Here is a 22,349-nt window from a genome sequence, read left to right as displayed (position 1 = left end):
TTAAGGATGGAAAGTAGTGTGTAGCGAATCTATATATATAAAGCTGAAGTTGTCTGTGTGTGGCAGGTTTGGTAGCCTTCAACTAACACTATCTCCTTCGAGACCCTGCAGCGCAAGTTGACCAAAATTGAGAGTATGATAGAAGAAGGCTTGCTCTTCATTCTGTAGAAGATAAAATTCAAATCGGACCATGTTAACACCAAAAATGATTTACATCAAAATTTTTTTTTTTTTACTTATTGAATGCAACGCTTTGTACACCAAAAATTGTCATCTACTTCTAGTTACAAGTTTGTTATTTCTATATCAACAAGACTCTAAAAACAAGTCGACCACAATGAGAGCAGCATAACCCTTATCATGAAAATAATGAACCCATATTTTATTATATCTTTTCTTTCTCTGTTTTTCTATTACAGATTTAGGTTGAATAATTTAACCAAAACAAACATGCCTGGCTCGAGGGACTCTTTTGTTAACCATGCGTATATTAATGACTTCCAATCAGAAATTAGACACGTGTCAGGGAAGAAACTTATAGGTTTTAGTGATGATGTTCTTGATGACGCGATGACATCCGGCAACGCTCTAGGGAAATCTTCGAGACGATACAGAGACTCTTACTTGCACAATTTCAGTGGCAATCTTATCTTAGATAAATTGTTAGCCGCAAAACGAAATATTTTTCAACAAAACGAGTAAGTAATTAATTTTCAAATTTTTCTTTATTTATATTCTTTATCTGTTTAAATCAGGAAGTGCCCCCCCACTGAGATTGGTGACCTGACCTCAAATGCTTGCAACACAGCAAACCTCGCTAAAAGCACCTAAAGACCATACGGGAGTGTTCTACTGGGCGAAGGATTAAATATGCCACAGAACGCAAGAATGCACCCGTCGTTAACGTTTCTGCTTCGGCCCCGGAAGACTGAAAGGCAAAGCAAACTTCGACGGGATTTGAAATCATGGTGCATGGCATCAAAATGAATGCCACAGTGCATGCTTTCGACGATCGCTTCGCTGACGACATTGAAGTGTTGCTAAGGCTTCAACATTAATGCAATTCATGTCCAGAGATATTGTGTCGCAAAATATTTGGTGCTTTCTGGGGCTGTTAAAATGTTTGCTTTCGCATGAACGGACTTCAGGAGAGATTCCAGTTGCTTGTTCCTTTCTTCTTGGGAGCTCAAGCAGTGTTTTCGCTCGGCCTAAGTACGTCAAACTTAAATCTTACCAAAGCAACACACACACACACACACACACACACAAAATCGTGTTTGTTTTAGTAGGCAGGTGGTGGGGCGCGGCGCTTAGCAGTTAAGGTGTCAGCATCATGATCGTAAGATTGTGGTTTCGATTCCTGGACCGGGCGACGTGTTGTGTTCTTGAGCAAAACACTTCATTTCACGTTGCTCCTGTCCACTCAGCTGGCAAATATGAGTAACGCTGCGATGGACTGGCATCCCGTCCAGCTGGGGAACACGTACGCCATTGAAACTGGGAAACCGGGCCCATGGGCCTTGTTGGCTTTAAAAAGGCGCATTTATTTTTTTATTTTTTAGTAAGCAGAATCGTTGGAGCGTCGAACAAAACACTTAGCTTCATTTCTTCTGTCTCTTTACGATCTTTAGTTCAAATCGCAAGGTCAAATTTGCCTTTCATCCGTTCGGAGATCGATAAAATAAGTACCAGTCATTTACTTGGGTCGATGTAATCGACACGCCCCTCCCTTCAAAATGCTGGCCTTGTGCCAAAATGTGGAACAATTATTTCTACTGCTACTACTATTACTACTACTACAGCTGCTATTACAGCTGCTGCTACTTTCTTCCTTTCGCCCTTTTAAAGCCTAGCCAGGCCCATGGGCCCGGTTTCCCGGTTTCTGTGGCGTATGTGCCCCCTCCCCCCAGCTGGACGGGACGCCAGTCCAACGCAGCGTTAACCAAGAAAGAGTGAGAGAAAGTTGGGGCGAAAGAGTACAACAGGGGTCGCCACCACCCCCTGCCGGAGCCTCGTGGAGCTTCAGGTGTTTTCGCTCCATAAACACACACAACGCCCGGTCTGGGAATCGAAACCGCGAGTCCGCTGCCGTAACCACTGGGCCATTGCGCGTCCACGCTGCTACTACTACTACTATGACTACTATATGTGTGGTGAGTTGACAAAATCGTTGGAGCATCGGTCAAAATGTCAAGTGCTATTTCTTCTGGTTCTTTACATCCCGAGTTCTAATTCTACCAAGGCCATCTACTTTTAGTCCTCTCAGGGTCAATGAAATGAGTACCAGTCAAGTACTGAGATCAATGGTATCGACTACTTCCCCTCCACCATCCCCTTTCCGCCCAAAATTATTGACCTTGTCCATAAATCAAAAACTATTATTATTTATTATTATCATTATCATCAAAGTACGTTTATATATTTGTTGTGCAAGATTTTTTATGTGAAGTCGTGTATTGAAACAGATATTGCTATATTTCGGAATGGTCATTTTGCCAGTTTAGCCAATAAAAACACACGCACTATATATTTGGTGTTACTTTGCTTCAGTGTTATTTATTTTTTACATTAATCTTAATCTTATTTCGGCCAGAGTTCTTTCGTCACACTCCTGTGACCGCATCAGTGGTCCTTTGTTTTCTTCTTTCTTATTTGTGTCTTTCCTTACTAACCGTACAATTAATGTAGATTAATGTAAAAAATAAATAACACTGAAGCAAAGTAACACCAAATATATAGTGCGTGTGTTTTTATTGGCTAAACTGGCAAAATGACCATTCCGAAATATAACAATATTATCATCAAAATTTATGATTATTTTCAGAAATTGTGAAATTCGTCGACCGTGGGACGTGTTTCGTCACCATAACCAAAGGTATGTACTTGATGATGACAAAACATTCATTATCAGAGTCATAAAGGTGATTAAGATATTGATGAGCATTGTTATGTTGCTGGCCGTCATTACTTTGACTCTCATCAGTAAAAGCTGTTTATTCCTCATCACCTCCAACATTTACAAGGACCTCCAAATGAAATGTACTTTAAAAAATGGTAACCTTAAGTGTTGGAGGACTTCAGCCACACCAAATGACCAACTGCGCCTACAACCATCCCTGAAAACGCGAATAAAGTGGATTTGGGCCCTTATTATCATAGTGTGCGCACCTTATTTATTGACAACGCTGCGCTGTTTGTGGAGAATATGTTTCAAGAACAACAAGAAATTTACATGGAGCGTTTTTTTCATTGTAAGTTGTTACGACGGGAGAGTCACGTTTTGTCTTATTTTGTTTGTTTGTTGACAAATAAATTAATTGAAAAAACACTCTTTATAATAACTGCGAATTAATTCCCTAAATTACAATATATTTATAAATATGGAAGGCCTTCGTAGTTTAGAATAATTTTGGGTATCAGCGAATCAAGTGATTAAAAAGTTAGCTTCGTTGGGTTTGCATCACTACTTAGATTAAGTGAGTCCGACCTTCAGATGTGTGTGTGTGTGTGTATGTGTGAGGATGTGTGTGTGTGTGTGTGTGTAAGCCTAGTACTTATTCTATCGGTCTCTTTTGCCGAACCGCTTAGTTACAGGGACGTAAATACACCAGCATAGTAAAAGACACTTGCCCAAGGTGCTACGCAGTGGGACTGAACCCGGAACCATGTGATTAATAAGCAAACTACTTACCACACAGCCACTCCTACGCTTTTCGAAGAATTCATCTCATGCTACCTGCATTTTCTTGGATAATTTCTCAACAAGCAAACAGTTGCAGGATATTGTGTCCAGAACACTTATTTTGTGTTGCTCCTGCTCTCCCTGTTTCAGTAAACTGGTCCATCGTTCCTGTAATCTCGGTTATGTTGTTACTGAGGAATATCGATAGTAAAAATCTTTTTTAACTCTGTGGGTTCTGTAGAAGAATTTACTTTGGGGTAAGGACGTGATGTTTGCTGGCAGATAAAATGTAAACTACATGTTTGAAGAATATCGCAGTTTGCCAGAGGAATTATTAATCGTAAAAGATGTTTCTGGTTCAAGGTTATGTTCTTCGCAATATTTTTCCATCCGAGACAAAATATTGAAGAAAAACCACTGAATAAAAACTTCCTATTTTTACTCAGGCATTTTTGCTTGATTCCAATTTCAAGTAAATACATTTTTTTATATATCCTCCTCATTTTTGTGTTTTTATCTGAATGATAAATTGACATTAGCTTCAGCTTGAAAACTCCCCAAGCCTTACCGCCGTGTAGTTGTAGTATTAAACGCCTTTTTTTTTGTTTTTTGCGTTTTCGGCTTTAAGTCCTGAATCGTCTTTCCTTTGAAAGAAAGAAAAGTGCGGGGTGCATTTTTTTTCCACGCCCGCTAACACTCTTAAGATCTTGAGAAAATTACTTAAGCTCCAGGTTTTCTACAGACACATGGATGTTGTACAGGTTACGATGCCACTTAAGTATATCAATGCAATCTCTACGAGCAGTAAATGCTTCCAAATTCTATCGAATTATACCCTCCATCGTCTTGTAAATGTCAGTAGATGTTTGTTTGTTTGGGATGGCGGGGAGGTAGCGGGTTTCTTTCGCTTATGGTATGTTTCTGGGTTAAGAAGAATGAAAATGAAAATAACTTTCTGGTATAACTCATGCTGCCAGAAAAAGTAGATAACAAAGAAGGGAGTCTATTGAGGGACGATCCCATGTTTAGTTGACCCCTTTTCAGGACGGACTTCCTTTTCTAATCATTGGTACAGAATATTCAGCAGTTATAAAAAGTAGCCATAAATTAGGCCGTCACCACAGCGGCCAGCTCTGGTTGCTTATTCGGGTTTTTGTCGGTTCGTCATGAATTAAGCAATATACATTTAATGCACAACACAGCCTAAATCTGGACTGTAGTAAACCTATGTCAGTCTTGGCGCGTGCATGTGTGCCCGTGTGCGTATGTGTGCCCGTGTGCGTTTGTGTGTGCCCGTGTGTGTTGAAAGTGAGAGACAGACAGACAACCGCTCTTTTGGCTTTACATGCCTAATGACACGTAGTTCTATTACAAGACTGATACAACGATGGAACTAGTTTAAAATGACCACCATTATACAACTTTGATACAAAATGAATTTTTCTTTAATATATTCAGTATTTTGTCTTTCTTTTTCTATTTGTATTTTATTTATTCATTTATTTATTTATGCAGGTTTTTTTTGTTGAATCGCTTCAGAGTGTTGGCATGGCAATATTTGTCATTTATGTTCTGCCAAATATCGATCCGTTGAGAGGTGAAAGTCTTATGTTTGGTGGAGCCTTCATTCCAGCCATATTGAAATTAATCGACAAAAAGAGTGATTTCGGTAAACCGATTTACAAAACCGTCCTTGATATACTTTCGGTCATCACACAAGCAACGATTTTTTTGGTGTGGCCAATACTTGAGTGGAATGCTGGAAGAAAAAGCTTGGCTATTTACATGCCCGTATCTTTATTCCTGATATCTCTAAACTGGTGGGAGAACTACATCGGTAAGGTCACGTGGCTGGGTGAGAGGGCAACTCAGAAATTACTGAAACTTAAACGCCATGTAAGAACCATGCATTCCTACATCTACTTTGTGATTGGCATTTGGAAATGTGCCCTCACTATCGGCCTCGTTTCTTTAATGGTAAGCGAAACCGACATGGGTTGCTTGAAGCTGCTCTACTTCCAAAAGACGGATGCGGTTCCTTGTCAAATGATTTCCTACCAAACAACAAACGTCACAAGCATTACGTACAAGAACGATGACGGTTCCAACGGGCCATTCTGGGTCGCGCTCATCCAGGTAGCGTCCTGCCTGGTCTGTTACATCATTGCCAGAAATGCTTGCAAGGTAATGTTGCAGGTGACCAGTTTCTCTGTTCCGTTGGTCCTCTCGTCGCCGCTGACCATTGCATTTTTTCTCGGCAACTGCGAGCTTTGGCACAAAAACAACGATTTCACCTGGTTCGATCCGAAAGTGATGTTCTGGACGTGTGATGTACCCAACAACAGCTTCAGTTACACATTGCATTTAATCAACGACTACTACCTGCCAATTGTCTTGGCATGGTGGTTATCCTTCTTATGGATTACGTCGCATATTTGGTACCCGAATGTGGAAAGACTCGTTCGAACAGAAAGGTAGGTGGGACTTTTCGAAGTGATCCTTTTTCTCTTGCATTGTTTTTCAAATATTTCTATTGTAAATTATTACTGATATTGTCTAGCCATACGTCGGTCGTGGTTGGACAAACCCTTGACTAAAAATATTCCATGCACGACCATCTCATTTTATCCTTGGTTGCAGTGAGAGCTAGCAGTAACCTTCACAAATTAATTTACCGAGCGACATCGCTGTGTTTATTTCACAAGTTGTGAAGTTTGTGCCTTCGTGGTACAGAATATTCAGCAGATATAAAAAAGTAGCCATAAGTTAGGCCGTCACCACTGCGGCCAGCTCTGATTGCTTATTTGGGTTTTTGTCGGTTCGTCATGAATTAAGCAATATACATTTAATGCACAACACAACATTCAAAGCTGTAGCCTGCGATATTTGCCATGGACAGGAAGTTGGAACAAAGAACCAACGTTAAATTTTGCGTTAAGCTTGGGAAGTTTGCTACAGAGGCAGTGAGCATGCTGCGGCAAACTTACAGGTCGTGTGCAATGTTTCGAGTGGCACAGACGCTTCAAAAGTGAAAGAACATCTCTGGAATACGATGAGCGATCTGGACGAATTGCCACGAACGTCACCCCTGGGTATGCGATATTGTGCATTGAGAAATCGCCCCCCCCCCCCCCGCCAGTGCCAGATCGTTCTGAAGCGGTTAAGGGAGGACATTCGGCGAAAGTGATCGGATCTGTGGAGTGCGAAGAATTGGATTCATCACGACGACAATGCACCCTGTCACCGAGATCTCCTTACTTGTGAGTATCGCTTCCGCACCTGTCTTGATCGCCATATTTAGCACCTTCGCTCTTCCATCCTCTTCCCCAAGATGAAAATGCAGCTCAAAGGTCACCGTTGTCGAGATCCAGAGAGGATCGCAGAAGGTGCTCGACTTCCAGGTCGGATTCCAAAAGTGGAAGGAACGCTGGAACCGGTGTATTGCTGTGCAAGGTGACTATTTCGAAGGAGATAATTAAAAATTGAGGTAAATAAGTTAAACATAACCAGTCCGGGAACTCTTTAGACTTCGTTGGTAAGAGGTTTGCTTCGCAACCACATTGGTTCTGGGTTCTGTCTCATTGCGCACTACCGTGGGCAAGTGCCTTCTATTATAGCCGCGAGCTGACCAAAGCTTTGTGAGTGGACTTGGTAGACGGAACCTGAAAGAAGCCCGCCGTATACGTGATACGTTCAAAAAGTACTAGAATTTAATTTTTCCTGTAAAAACTAAGGCCACATGGGCAAAATTTTTTGGGTGGGATGTGACGCCACCCATCCAGCGCAAGCGTGAAGGTTTTCGCACCGCTAGGCCGTGTCAGTTCTTGACTGCCACGAGCAGTGTACAGATGTGTAGTGCGCTTTCGTCGGATTTTCTTTCCTCGCGCAAAATGACCGAACGCTTCGAGTAGAGATATTGCATCAAGATTCGACAAAGGCTTCATGATACTAAAGCTCAAGCGAAACATAAGATTCAGCAGTCTTTGGCGATGATGCCTTGGGCAAAACTCAGATCAAGAGGTGGTACAACCGCTTCAGACAGCGCCATACCTCAGTAGAAAGCGATGCAGGCTCGGGCGGGTTATCCACATGGCGAGGCGAGGAACCGATTGAAATGTTTCAGTGAATAGTCACGGAGGACCACCGTGCAACAATCCAGGAAATTACTGACGAAGTGGAAATAAGTACAAGATGAGTGCATTTGATATTAACAGAGGATTTGTGCATGCGGAGTGAGGACGTAAGAATAAAGGTGCATACTGTTTCAGTCGTTTGACTGTGGCCATGCTGGAGCGCCACCTTAAAGGCTTTTAGTCAGAAAAATCGACCCCAGGACTTATTCTTTGTGAGCCTAGTACTTATTCTATCGGTCTCTTCTGCCGAACCGCTAAGTTACGGAGACATAAGCACATCAGCGTCTTCGACTAAAACCCTTTCAGACGGTACTCCAGCATGTCCAGTCAAATGATAGAAACAAGTAAAAGAAATACAAAAGATATATATATATATCGGGTCATCCTATAAATAATGCATTTTTTTACACTTCTTTTAGTTTTCAAAATTAAGATTAACAAAGTTATTTTTTCATCTAAAATATACTCTCCTTCATTTTCTACAATGCTCTTCCATCTCTCTGGTGGACTTTCAAGGCCCCTCTTTCAAAATTCAGTTGTCCATGATGAAAAATACTCCTTCAGTACTGCTCTGACCTCATCTACAAAATTCATATTTTTTCCATCTGAATGATTTTGAAGACTGCAGAATAAATGATAATCACATGGGGCAATGTCTGACGAATATGGTGGGTGAGGCATCGTTTTCCATTCAAACTGCTCCAGCCTTTGGAATGTCATCTTCGCAGCATGTGACCGAGCATTATCCTGATGGAAGAACACCTTTCGTCTTGGAACCAAAGATGGTCGTTTTCCTTCTGGCGCTGACTTAAGCCACTCAAGCTGCTCGCAGTTATTCTCCTTTGTTATCTTTTGGTTTGGGTTTAAAAGTTCAAAGTGGACTAAACCTTTCATATCCCACCAAACAGATAACAACACCTTACGTAGGTGAAGACCTTTAGCCTTGGGTGCTGGTGTTTCTCCTTTTCCTACTCACTGAATTCAACATTTTTATAGAGAACCTATTTCTCGTCACCAGTCACTATTCAGTCCAAAAATGGTTCATCCCTGAGACGTGAAAGCAAAGAAGAGGACACATTCACTCTCTGCGCACGATTAGACACGGAATGTTTGTGAGGAACCCATTGACCCAAGTTGTTGACTTTTCCAATGACATGCAGGTGTAAATGAATAGTTGAATGGATGAATGACCAAATCCAAGCTTCTAGTTCCTCAACAGTTACGATGGGATTTTGTTCCAGAAGGGTTTACAGGATGTCCTCGTCGAGCTCGCTAGATCTTCCAGGACGAGGCTCGTCTTCTAGGCTGTAGTTTTCGGCTCGGAATTTCTGAAACCCCCTTTAACATTAGCTTACGCTTATTTCTGATCCCCATATACTGAATTAATATTCCTCGCACTTTCCGTTGCATTGTTGCCTTTATTGGCGTTGCTGCAAATTTTATGCACGGTGATCACCTCATCCCGAGAAGAGGGGAGCATCAGGATATCATCACCGCATCTCGAGAAAAAGACGCATGTGTAGCAGGTGTTAAGTGCCGTGTGTTCGGGTTTATCACCAGCAGGCCTGAGAGACTAGATCTCATCGGCAGACCTGAGATCTGTTTGTATACTTCGCTATTGTACTGGAAGTATGTGTTACCTACTATGATGTTTATGTCCAATGCTCAGCACACACCTTCCTCTTCATATCGTCGGTCATCATGAAGTTTCCTCACTGGACATGCTTTACTGCAGCCATCAACAGTTCCATTATCAACTTCATCATCACCACCATCACCACTACCACCGTCACCATCATCACCATCATCATCCACATCACCACCACCACCACCACTACCACTGCATATACATTGACAGGGTTGTTAGAGCGACGAACAAAATTTCTGCCGTATTTAGATTTATTTGGCGGGGTTAAAGAACCAGTTAAGTACCGGAGTTGATTTTATATTCCTATAAAGCTTCAGAGATGTAAATGGAATAACTGAAGAATAAGTCTCACCAATGTTTTAATGCTCTTTTCATGAAACGCACTCAGAAACAATTCGTACAGAAGGCGTCACTAAGTTATTCATCTTTATTTCAGACTGTTCGTTAAAACATTTTTCTGCGATGTATTTCTGCAATTATCATTGACCCTCAACCGCCGGAATGACGAGCATGACAAGAATAGGATTCGTTCGGTAGGTCTTTTTTTGCTTGTTATCCCTTTTTATCAACCTGGGCGTCGGAGATTCGACAGTGTGATAGCTCGGCCTACGAAAGACAAACAGCAACCAAAACTCACTCAAAACATACCTTTCGTTGATTTCTGCCTGACAAAACTAAACGTGTCGAAAAACTCCAAATTACACACACACACACACACACACACACACACACACACACACAAACATACACACACACACATACATACATATATATATTAATCGATTTCCCCGTTATGTTTTCACTTTCTAGGATAAGGTACATGCTGCTCTACCGTCTCCTACTAATAACAGCCTTTTGAGTATTGCTCCGCCGGCACATTCTTTGCATCATACTGTACCAATGATTTATGTGTGCGCCACAATGTGGCACGAAACTGAAAAAGAGATGAAAGCTATTTTAACCTCATTATTCAGGTAGGTGGCATCACTTTTGCCTGTTTTTCTCTAGTTTAATTTTTGTAATCTTCCGAAGTTGGCTTTATGTCAGAAGGGAATGCGGAACATGTCTTGCGGTTAGAGAAATTTGAATGTTTTTATCGGGTACGTCTACAAGGAATCGACCCGTCAATTTCCAACCGGATTTTGTGATATATAAAAGATCGTATAATTGACATTCTTTTCTTTTCTTTCTGTTTTTTTTTTTGTCGTTTTTTTTTCTGCTTCTTTTGGCTCAAGTGAAGAAATGAGCGATGTGAATGGAGGAGGTAGGTTGGTGTAGAGAAATGATACGTTGAGTGAAAGGGATGGTGTTGAGATCAGGTGAAAGATTCAGATGATTAGTGAAAGATCTATGAAGCAGAAAGATACAGATGACGGTCGTATGTGAAGGAAGCGAGAGGAGTGACAGGGTCAGACGGGGCACCATTTAATGGTGCGTTGAAGCTATAAGGTTGAGCGAATAGTAGTAGCTCCTGCATGGTGTTGTTCTGCAGTGTCTAGCGCGCAGCCCGAAATGTTTTCTTTGATGCAGAGCTTGGAATAATGATTCACCCATCTCTCCAGCTGCTCTCTTCTGTCCTTGATAACTTCCCCTGTTCTGGATTTGAGTAGAGATCTGGGTTGGGCTGATGGCCTCCTTGATAACTCTCAAACATTCCGCGAATGTTGCCCGTGTCGAACGACAGCTGGATATTTACACATAGTTGTAACCAGTAGTCATTTGCACAACGTCTCACTGTCTTCTGCATGTTGTTCCTTGCTTATCTCAATGCCTGCAACCCTGTTGGGTTGGTGGTCGTGCTACAGCAGGGCATCATGCTTCCCCATGAGGGCATTGAGCTCTTTCATACTCCCCTCAAGTCAGTCTCGTGTCACTTTCCTCCTCCTCCTCTCAAAAGTCCTCAGTGCAGTGTTATGAACGATATTCCTGAGAGAGTCCCATCTCTGCTGAACAGTGCCTTCCGGTTGGTCTACATGGAGGGCGTCTTCCACTGTCTTGAGGAATGCATCAGTCTTAGTTGGGTTGAAGAAGCATTGACGTATTGCTTGCCTGAGGGCTTGGTGCAGTGCATCGTTTTTGGCTGGTGTGCATTTTTGGCTGATATGCATAACGAAAATAAGACAAGGTAGAAAATGCTAAAATAATTTTATCATGAAGAACATTTTACTACCGGTTTCAGTTTTTGCGACGTTTTCAACTTAGAGTAAAGCATGAAAAATAATTAAATTGAGGGAAAATTAATTTAAATGTTTTTTTAAAATATTTCAATAGTTTCAAGTGTAATTGATATTTTCCTTTTCTCCTGTCTGTCTCTCTTTTTCTTTCTCTTATTTACTTTTGTGAGGGCTTGGTAGCAGATAGCAGGTAGTAACAGTCCTAATATTTTATAGGAGTTCTTAGTTCTGATTGTTTAAGCAACAGTAGTAGCTGAGGAAGGAGGAGGAGGAGGAAAAGAAGAAGAAGAAGAAGAAATGCGGGAGTGGTATGACAGTAGTAGGATGCTGGTGGAATCCTCTTAAATGGTCAAGTGACCTAAAAGTGACCCGTTGGGGCTGTTATAGTAGTGAGTGGAATTGTTCTGAATAAATTCATGTGAAGTGACTGTTCTGAATATATCATTTTTAATATTTGCGTGGGTATTATTCTAAGGCCCTTGTAATAGTGTCATTTGTGGTGGACGCATTCAAAGGGGTTTATATTTTGTGATAAAGTATGACTCTTTGCTAATGCGCTGACTACAGGTCTCTGCACTTTTCTTCTTGCTATCAACGTGTGAATTCTAAAAAGAAAATCTATAAAATACGTTTAAGTGACGATACACATTATCAGCACCTCTTCACATTGAAAATCTGAGTAGCTTAATTCATTCATTTTGTTTTTCATTCCTAAAAAATTACATGATTTATGTTATTTATTCATTCATTCATAATGAATTATCTGATTTACCAGACTAGATCTTGACCAATCAGTGCGCAGTTATGCCCAGCTCTTTGATGTCGTTGACCCTAATTACTACGAGTTTGAAGGTAAGTAAAATATCATTGTTAAAACCATCTCCCTCCGACCCAACTTCCGACTGTACACGGTCGCTTGACCTGCTAGAGTTAGTAGTCAAATATTTTTCAAACCAAGAAAATTGTCTCATAAAATCACGAATGATACGTTATATGATGTAGAGCTGGCAGAAGCGTTAGCACGCCGGGCGAAATGCGTAGCCCTATTTCGTCTGCCGCTACGTTCTGAGTTCAAATTCCGCCGAGGTCGACTTTGCCTTTCATCCTTTCGGGGTCGATAAATTAAGTAGCAGTTACGCACTGGGGTCGATGTAATCGACTTAATCCGTTTGTCTGTCCTTGTTTGTCCCCTCTGTGTTTAGCCCCTTGTGAGTAATAAAGAAACATATATGATGTAGCAGGGCAGGGTGATCGCAAAAGTGTAGATCCAATGGTCCGAGTTTCCTTAGTTATCTGATTCTTTTATTTGTCTCAGACATTTGACAGCGGCCATGCTGGAGCACCGCCTTTAGTCGAGCAAATCGACCCCAGGACTTATTCTTTGAAAGCCTAGTACTTATTCTATCGGTCTCTCTTGCCGAACCGCTAATTTATGGGGACCTAAACACACCAGCATCGGTTGTCAAGCGATGTTAGGAGAGACAAACACAGACACACAAACATATACATATGCACGCGCAGCACACACACACACACACACACACACACACACACACACACACACACACATATATATATATATATATAAGACGGGCTTTTTTCAGTTTCCGGCACTCACAAGGTTTTGATCAGCCCGAGGCTATAGTAGAAGAGACTTGCCCAAGGTTCCACGCAGTGGGACTGAACCCGGAACCATGTGGTTGGTAAGCAAGGTGATGTAAAAAAGTCACTTGTTCACAAGATGCCACGCGATGAGACCAAAGCTGTGACTTCAGGATTGAGAAGCTGACCTCGCCTGAACCCAGATGTTTTGATGTGGGTTCAAGCGAGATTGCTAAATATTGGTTTCAAACTTTGGCATAAGACCAGCAATTTCAGTCGAAGCGGAGTTAAGTCGATTAAATTGATCCCAGTGCTCAACTGGCACTTATTTTAGCGACCCCAAAATGGTGAAAGGCAAAGTTGAACTCGGTGGAGTTTGAACTCAGAACACGAAGATGGAAGAAATGCAAACGGTTCTCCGAGCTCATCGCCTTCTGATTGTTAAATATTAATCACAGAAGCTGGTTTGTTAGAACTGTGTAAATATTGTGCCAATCTGAGAAGTGCATTGGCATCAAGAAGGGAGAGCGACTGAGTGAAAAGAAGGATGAGGTAGAGAAGGGTGCGACTGTTGAATAAAAAGACGAAGATAATGTGTAGAAGGCGATATGATAAAACTCTAGTAACAACAGGGCTGAATTCGGAAACGGTGTGGCCCTAAACAATGGGAATTCGGAGGGGCCCTGGCGTATATTTGGTCGATTGTTAATTGAGAATAAGTGTGTGTAGCAACTAACTTTGACAAAAATGCCGCTCAGGTGCTGGACAAATCCGTGCAAATAGGAAATCTTTATACGGTCTCTCTGCTATAAAAGAGCTTCATAGAAATAACCACAACTTTAAAATAGTGGCCGCATCTCCCGCATAACACGTGTCTCTCCCTCGTGACATAACTGATTGCAAGGAGAGGGATACATGGTCTATTGTACATGCTTTTTAGAGTTCGTCTGAGAGAAATTCGGTTGTTGTTTCTAGCAGTTTGAGCGACGGCCTGTTGGCTCATTGCTGCGATGTTACAGAACAGGGTGATAGATCGAATCCCAGTTGTTCCATTTGACATCGCTTATTTCATACAGTCTTTGATTCTCGGCCGTGATCAGTGGCTTTCAAAGAGCGTGAGTGCCACCACGCTGACTTGTAAAGGGATCTCCGTCAGTTTCGACGCTGAGTATTCCAGTTGTTCCATCAACTAAACTACTTTTAATTTTTTTTTATTAATTTTCGTTATTTATTCATTTATTTATTTATTCGTTACAGCACATATTTTCTTTGACGACGCCTTCGAGTATTCCGAGTTAGAAAATGACTTTAAGGTGAACAGTTATGTCAATGGACTGATCAAGCAAATGAACGCAGCAGTGAAGTATGTTTGCAATTTAACCGTCCAAACTTAATTCTCTCTATTCTTTGTCTGCTTCTGTGTTACGTGTTTTGATGTGGGTTCAGGCGAGGTCAGCTTCTCATTCATGAAGTCACAGCTTTGGTCTCATCGCGTGGCATCTTGTGAACAAGTGGCCTTTTTTTTACATCACCTCGATTCGATCCAAGACTTCTTAGTAAAAGTAAAGAGTCAAAATCTACATCAAAGTCTGTCGAATGTACAGGTGTCTAAATGGTCGATTCTGCTACGCTTTGTTTATCGGAGACGCAAACAATATCACCGCTGCCAAAGAAGTGTCCTATGAAGCCCTGTAACACATCATATGCGCGGCCCTTGTGTATTCTACCTAATCAGTAAAGATTCGAAACTAAAAATAATTTGCTTATCTCTTTTATCATTTACTGTTCATTGTAGTAACGTGCACAAGATTTCACTGGTCCTCTCTCCACCTGTCTTATATAATACTCCGTACGGCGGCAGGATGGAATGGGTAATGCCAGGTAACAACAAACTTGTTGTGCATCTGAAGAACAAAGATTGGATTCGCCCGAGAAAGCGGTGGAGTCAGGTAATCATACGTTTAATACTTTTATATTTTATCTTTATTACGTTTTTATTTATTTATTCTTTTGAACTGGGAGAAGGGGCTGCGCCCATGGCCTTCGTAGACTCTCTGAGACTGGCAAAGTGATGTCGTCAATGGTTCCCTTGAATAGAGAAATTTTGTGCTGAGTTAGCATTCTAGAAGGTTTGCGTTTGGAGGAGAAAGGACTGGGTATGGTGGTTAGTGGGGAACCGAGAGATGAATTCAATATGCGTGATGAGAGAAACAGGGACGAGTGAGGTGGGAGCGCCTAAAGGAAGGAGGTGAAAGAGAAGCCATATCTGATGAGCAGAGGCCACACAAGTTGCAGTAGAAAAAAAGTAGAGGGGGGGAGATGAGGAGACGATATAGAGTTTAGATATGTTGGTGACTTTTTTTTAGATACAGTCAAGAATGTCTGCGTGATTAGCAGCTGCACCGTCTCATAATGGTAAGCAGTACTCCACTGAAGGTCTCACCTGAGTTTTGTATAGTCAGAAATTAGGCGGTGACCTGGCAGAACCGTTAGCACGCCGGGCGAAAATCTTAGCGGTATTTCGTCTGCCGCTACGTTCTGAATTCAAATTCCGCCGAGGTCCACTTTGCCTTTCATCCTTTCAGGGTCGATAAATTAAGTACCAATTACGCACTGGGGTCGATGTAATCGACTTAATCCCTTTGTCTGTCCTTGTTTGTCCCCTCTATGTTTAGCCCCTTGTGGGTAGTAAAGAAATAAGAAATTTGTAGGGATGAATTTTAGAGACAGGAAGAGAGAAGCCATTGTTGAAGCTATTTTATATTCATTTTTATATCATGCATTTTGTGAACAATGCTTACAAGTTGGTATTGACCATTGGCTTTTCAGTCAGTAAGGGGAGGGTCAGCAATGGATTCAGCAACGAACTGAGCATGAAGATAGAGGTTCATAAGGTTTAATCTTCATTCCACCCCTCCTTTTCATTATAGTCCTACAGGCAATCACAGTTTTCTTTGCTTCCATTTGTTTCTGGTGAAGGTTTCTGACTGAAATTGGAGGCTTCAATTCTTGCTGACGGACAAATACCGCACCCCTACTTTGCGAACGTGTTTGCACTGACTAACCCCCGATACGGACTATTTTTTTTGCTTTCTACCAGTTCTAATGCTTCTCTATTTTCTACAGTTCATAACTCGTCTGGATCAGGGTTGAGGTTAACCAATAAAAACACAAATTTTTACAACATGATTTATACGGCAGGTCTTCCTCTCACACTCCCTGAGCCCTATCAACTCCTATGATCAGATCCTTCTCATTGATTTCTAGGTGATGTACATGTACTACTTCCTTGGCTACAATCTCTTGGGAACGTCACATACCGCTCGCCGCAAGCAAACCATAGCAGATAATACATTTTTGTTGGCTCTTGATGGCGACGTAGATTTCAAGCCAGAAGCCCTTCAGTTATTGGTGGATAGAATGAAGAAAAACGAGAAAGTAGGAGCAGCATGTGGTAGAATTCTGCCAAGAGGTTCAGGTAACAACTGAAGATTGACTATAATTTTAAAATTTTAAATTGAATTCATTTCAATTAAATTCAAATTTATTTAATTAATTCGGATTTAATTAAAGCCATGAAACGTACGTAGTTTTTTTTTACTTATTATATATTGATTATTCATTTCTATACTTTTTGAGATCTGGTTTTATGTTTTATAAAAATATTTTTTATTTGTTATTTATGTTTTGGTTTATGTCTATCACTGAGTTGCATAATAATGGTTTTATCTCTAATTTATATATATATATATATATATATATATATATAAAATTTACTGTTAATAAATGATAGGGTGCGTTGCGTTCCGTTACTGAATAAGTGAAAAAATGTATAGTCAATGCACAAACAAAAAGTAAAAAATGTATAATGAATGCACAGACGAGCGGGAAAACGTATCCTGAGTACACAAGCGAACGGAAAACAGACACAGAAGGTCCCTAATTCTTCATCAGATGGTATTACTCAGTTTCACACAAGCACCTCAGTCTTATCAATAATGATCGAAACTGAGTAATACCATCTGATGAAGATTTTAGGGACTTTCTGTGTTTGTCTTCCGTCCGTTTCTGCACTCGCTATATGTTTTTCTGTTCGTCTGCGCATTCCTTATTTGTTTGTAATACCATCCGATGAAGATTTTAGGGACTTTCTGTGTTTGTCTTGCGTCCGTTTCTGCACTCGCTATATGTTTTTCTGTTCGTCTGCACATTCCTTATACGTTTTTTTTAATTCTTTGTTTGTGCATTTACTATATATCACTCTCTATCCCTCTAGGTCCAGTGTTATGGTACCAACGATTCGAATATTCAATTAGTCATTGGCTACAAAAAGCTACCGAGCATGTGATTGGCTGCGTGCTGTGTAGTCCCGGATGTTTCAGTCTTTTCCGTGCTTCCGCTCTGATGGATGATAACGTGATGAGAAAATATGCAAGCCCTGCATCAGAAGCAAGAGATTTTGTACAGTATGATCAAGGTACGACTCATTGGTTATGCATTTGGATTTGTAAGTGTTTGGGTTGAAAAGAACGAGCAGCAATGCAGATTGACCAGAAAGTTCTGTCCTGATCCATGGTGTCTTGGATCCCGTCCCAAGACATTATTAGTATGCTTGTCCTACTTGTGTTCAGGATGTAAGGAATTGGAACAAATACTGCAAGAATTTTCATCGGTACTGAAACAATTCTGCCAATTCTTCGCTTTAAATGATAATGTTATTTGTTTAGACAAAAACCCTGGAATTCAAATAAGGGATTTGTTCAAAACCATCAATACAAGTATTCAAACGTGTGTGTATGTGTGTGTGTGTGTGTGTGTGTGTGTGTGTGTGTGTGTGCGTGTGTATGTCTGTGTGGGGGAGGAGTAGCTGTATAGGGGGTATATAACTTCGGAGTACTTTTTTCCATCATCCTCTGCCCTCTGACCCCACTGCACTACGCGTCCCGGACCCAACCTACGGTAAACCATTTCCCCTCATCTACCACACCGCCACGTTGCTTCTGTCCTCCGTCTCTCTAACCACATCTAATCTGACCCTCAGACTAATTTCGTTCTTCTCCCATCCATTCCTTTCCTTTTTAAAGATTCCCCCACAAACTACACAGCTTCTTTTCCCACAACGCCTTCTTTCCCACGCCACGTTTCCTTTCGGATCCTTTCTCTGCACCTGTCCCTGCTATCACTCCCACTCTATCCTTCCCAATACCACCATCCTCACCATAGTCAAACACAGAACTGTCCACACATAACTACTCTTTCTGACCAATCTCTAACAAAGTCATATATCCGCTCCGATATTTTCTCTCCAATTTGATCCACATCGGGTAAATAGCCTCCGATTGTCCGACACGTTGGCGGAACACCTCAGAGACATCAGATTTGACAACGGATTTCATGCGTATCGACGTTTCTGCTCCGCCGGTCACTGCACCCAACACTTCGAGCTCTCCTCCTTCGCCTCCAAGTCCTGATCACATAACATTCGCCTTCGAAGGGAGCAGAAGCTCATTTTTCGGCAAACGAACACCTTCTTTGATCTAAATTCACCACCTCAATTTTCCTAATTTCCATTTTATCCAGCATTAGATGCGTATCACCTTGCTCTTCACTTTCTTCCTTCCTGCACTTTCCACTTCCTACACCCTCGCTCACATCCGTCCTTCCTCCACTTTCCACATCTTAACGCTCGCCACTCCATACTTATGCACACTCTCAGTACATTAAGACAGCTTCTCCATATACACACACCTACTTCTAACTAACCCTTCTCCACATATTCACACCTTCCACATACATATACATGCATCCTCATATACACCCTGTTCTTCACTTATACACGCACGAACATGCATTCTTCTACATTTCAGCATTCCTGTTTTGAATAAGGATGTTTTGATCCTAGTTTAGAAATAAAGTTTCCCAGTCCGGTTTCAATCCTTGTCACGTGTACACATTCAAGAATATTAAGAGAACTGATCAGAGATGAAATTGATCGAAAGATGGCGTAGATGTAAATACTGATTTCAAATTTTGGCACAAGGCCAGAAAGGTCGATGGTTTAACTGGTACTTAGTTCATCAACCCTGAAAGATATGACAGGCGGGGATCTTTGTCGGCGGCATTTGAACTCGGAACGTAAAAATAAACAAAATGCCGCTAACCGTTTCGCCAACTCACCGCCTTTTTTGTAGATGCAGATATTATCACATTCTTCATTTCGAGATGTAAGTTTAGTCTGATATTTTTGTCCTTTTTACAAACCTCAAAGTTCCTGATTCTGATCAAAACTGGGATATTATATACGTATCGAAATAAGACACTTGATTATGGTCAGGAATCAAGCTGATGGTAACATAAGGCAGATAAGGCGGCGAGCTGGTAGAAACGTTAGCACGCCGGGCGAATTGCGTAGCTGTATTTCGTCTGCGTTACGTTCTGAGTTCAAATTCCGCCAAGGTCGACTTTGCCTTTCATCCTTTCGGGGTCGATTAAATAAGTACCAGTTACGCACTGGGGTCGATATAATTAACTTAATCCGTTTGTCTGTCCTTGTTTGTCCTCTCTGTGTTTAGCCCCTTGTGGGTGGTAAAGAAATAGGTAACATAAGGCAGATAATGTTATTGATCTGGGAAATTATAGATCTCTATGGACTTATGAATTCTTCCCTTTGCTTTTATGTTCAACCAGGTGAAGACCGTTGGCTTTGCACACTGCTTTTGCAACGAGGCTACCGTGTGGAATATTGTGCGGCTTCAGATGCCTTCACGTTTGCTCCAGAAGGGTTCAATGAATTCTTCAATCAACGCCGCCGATGGATTCCATCCACCATGGCAAACATCTTCGACGTTTTACAGAATTGGCGTGAAGTCATCAAAATAAATGAAGATATATCCACTCTGTATATTTTATATCAATCATCGCTGTTTCTATTGACTCTCTTGACACCGGGCACCATTTTTCTTCTGATTGTCGGAGCAATCGCCATCGCCTTTCCCAGCATCAGCCTTATTGAATCTCTCGTCATCAACATCATACCACTCATCATTTTTGTGCTCGCTTGCTTCTTTCTAAGCACAAATGCTCAGGTAAGTCAGTCTCTACAAAATCAAACACCTTAAAACTCGGTGATTTCTCTCTCATATTTTCATTTCCTTTTTACACTAAGTTGTATTAATTGTATTGATAATAATTGTGCAAATTACCCCCTTTCGCTCTGTTTTCTCTTCGTTCCATAGCAAAGGACAGATAATTTCTTATAATAGGCGCAGGCGTGGCTGAGTGGTAAGCAGCTTGCTTTCCAACCACATGGTTCCAGGTTCAGTCCCACTGCATGGCATCTTGGGCAAGTGTCTTCTATTACAGCATCGGGTCGATTAAAGCCTTGTGAGTGGATTTGGTAGACGGAAACTGAAAGATGCCCATTGTATGTGTGTGTGTGCGTGTGTGTGTGTGTGTGTGTGTGTGTGTGTGTTGTGTGTGTGTGTATGTGTGTGTCTTTATGCTTCTGTTTGTCCCCAGCACCGCTTCACAACTGATGTTGATGTGTTTACATCCCTGTAACTTAGCGGTTTGGCCGAAGCCCGATAGAATAAGTACCAGACTTATCAAAAAAAAATTAGCTCACTCTTACTCCACTCCCTCAAACTATTTTAAATATTTCCTCTTTTATGTTGCCCATCAGAGTTCTTTCGTTTAGTCGCAAGTAAGCCTTAGTCGAGATACCCTGCACCAAAGTTATTTCAGTCACGACCAAACTTCACTCATTGATTGATAAATCATGAACTCCACCATTCAAATTGTCCATTTGGATGTGGTTTGACGGCTATGTGGGTGCTACATCTCGGAGGTAGAACGACTGCAGAGAGGCTTCATCATTAGCTAATCACTTCGGATATTTTCACATGGATCAACACAATTATTTAACCATTTATTTTCCACACTCACCGAGAATCGCTGAATAATAATCAAAACTTGATAAATGCTTTCTAGTTTCGTGATTCGGAACGAAAGCTAAAATTCAGAATTTCCTTGTCTTCAAAATCGTTTGAGATTTTAGTGTTGAACTAAGTGTATCCAAAGAGAGGATGCTCAGCTGATTGGCAAGAAATTGTTCAATAGCACAACCCAAACTCTTCCCTCCATTAGTGCTGTGTCTCCTCCCTCCGTCTTTTCTATCACTGTTTTAGTGGTTTCTGCTCATCACTAATCTCGCTTTCTCTAGCCATTGTCTCCGCTGCCACTATCCCCAGGCGCTGCAATAATCTCTATGTCTAGTTTCTGTTATCTCTCACAGAACCTTTGAGACCTCATTACTTCCTGCAAGCATCCGTTTACATTGTCCAAGCGAAATATTATAAGGGCCTGCAAAGGTTATGAACTCAGACCTTTCCTTCGGACGAATCTCATCATCGCTATTTACTATTGTTGCTTTTCTTCATTTTGCAGCTTGTCACTGCAGCCATACTCACCTGCATTTATACATTGTCAATGATACTTGTAGTAATTGGTTTGATTTTGAAAATGGCCGAAGAAGGAATCTGTGCTCCAACTACTCTATTCTTCCTGTTTTTGCTTGGAATATTTATTTCTGCCGGGTTACTTCATCCACTGGAAATATGGAACATTATCCATGGTCCGATATATTTACTGACTTCACCTTGTAGCGGGATGCTTATGATCATCTATGCCATATGCAACATGAACAAGATAAGTTGGGGGACGAGAGAATCGCGCTACCAAGCTTCTCAACAGAAAGCACAAGAAGAAAAGGCGAAACTCTCACGGAATAAAAAATGGTGGTCATTTCTGAAAAGAAAAAGCGACAAACCCTTCAGTCTGGCAGAGTTACTTACTTGTAAGTGTTGCCTTAAAGCAAGTGATATCACAGAAGACATGAAAATGAATACCATCCTCGATAAACTGGATATGATTGAGAAACGTATCGAGAATTTACCGAAATCTGGAAATTATTCCTTGGAGGGCTCCAATATATCATCGACATTCAATTCGTCAGCGCCGAATGACAGCGGCAAAAGAAGGACCTCTCACACCCGGAGATCCAAAACAGATAGAAGAGAAGGTAGTGGTAAGTAAAGTAAACTGTTTCTATG

At 41.3% G+C, this 22,349-nt stretch overlaps 1 protein-coding gene across 1 annotated transcript in view; it reads left to right on the top strand.

Moving 5' to 3' along the window:
* LOC115223107 (chitin synthase chs-2-like) overlaps positions 1-22,349 on the top strand; it is a 34,357-nt gene that overhangs the window by 7,917 nt on the left and 4,091 nt on the right. Inside the window, exons 2-13 of the mRNA XM_036512213.1 lie at positions 420-698; positions 2,825-3,251; positions 5,198-6,156; positions 9,900-9,996; positions 10,274-10,437; positions 12,413-12,489; positions 14,497-14,602; positions 15,035-15,188; positions 16,507-16,717; positions 17,516-17,716; positions 19,927-20,324; positions 21,685-22,324. Coding sequence (XP_036368106.1) covers positions 451-698; positions 2,825-3,251; positions 5,198-6,156; positions 9,900-9,996; positions 10,274-10,437; positions 12,413-12,489; positions 14,497-14,602; positions 15,035-15,188; positions 16,507-16,717; positions 17,516-17,716; positions 19,927-20,324; positions 21,685-22,324 — 3,682 coding nt within the window. The 5' untranslated portion in view covers positions 420-450. The remainder of the gene's footprint in view (positions 1-419; positions 699-2,824; positions 3,252-5,197; positions 6,157-9,899; positions 9,997-10,273; positions 10,438-12,412; positions 12,490-14,496; positions 14,603-15,034; positions 15,189-16,506; positions 16,718-17,515; positions 17,717-19,926; positions 20,325-21,684; positions 22,325-22,349) is intronic.

This window comes from Octopus sinensis, linkage group LG22 (assembly GCF_006345805.1).
Source record: "Octopus sinensis linkage group LG22, ASM634580v1, whole genome shotgun sequence".
In the NCBI taxonomy this organism is placed as follows: Eukaryota; Metazoa; Mollusca; class Cephalopoda; order Octopoda; family Octopodidae; genus Octopus; species Octopus sinensis.
Note: the sequence above shows the minus strand (reverse complement) of the source record. Positions and strands in the feature narration are given on the sequence as shown.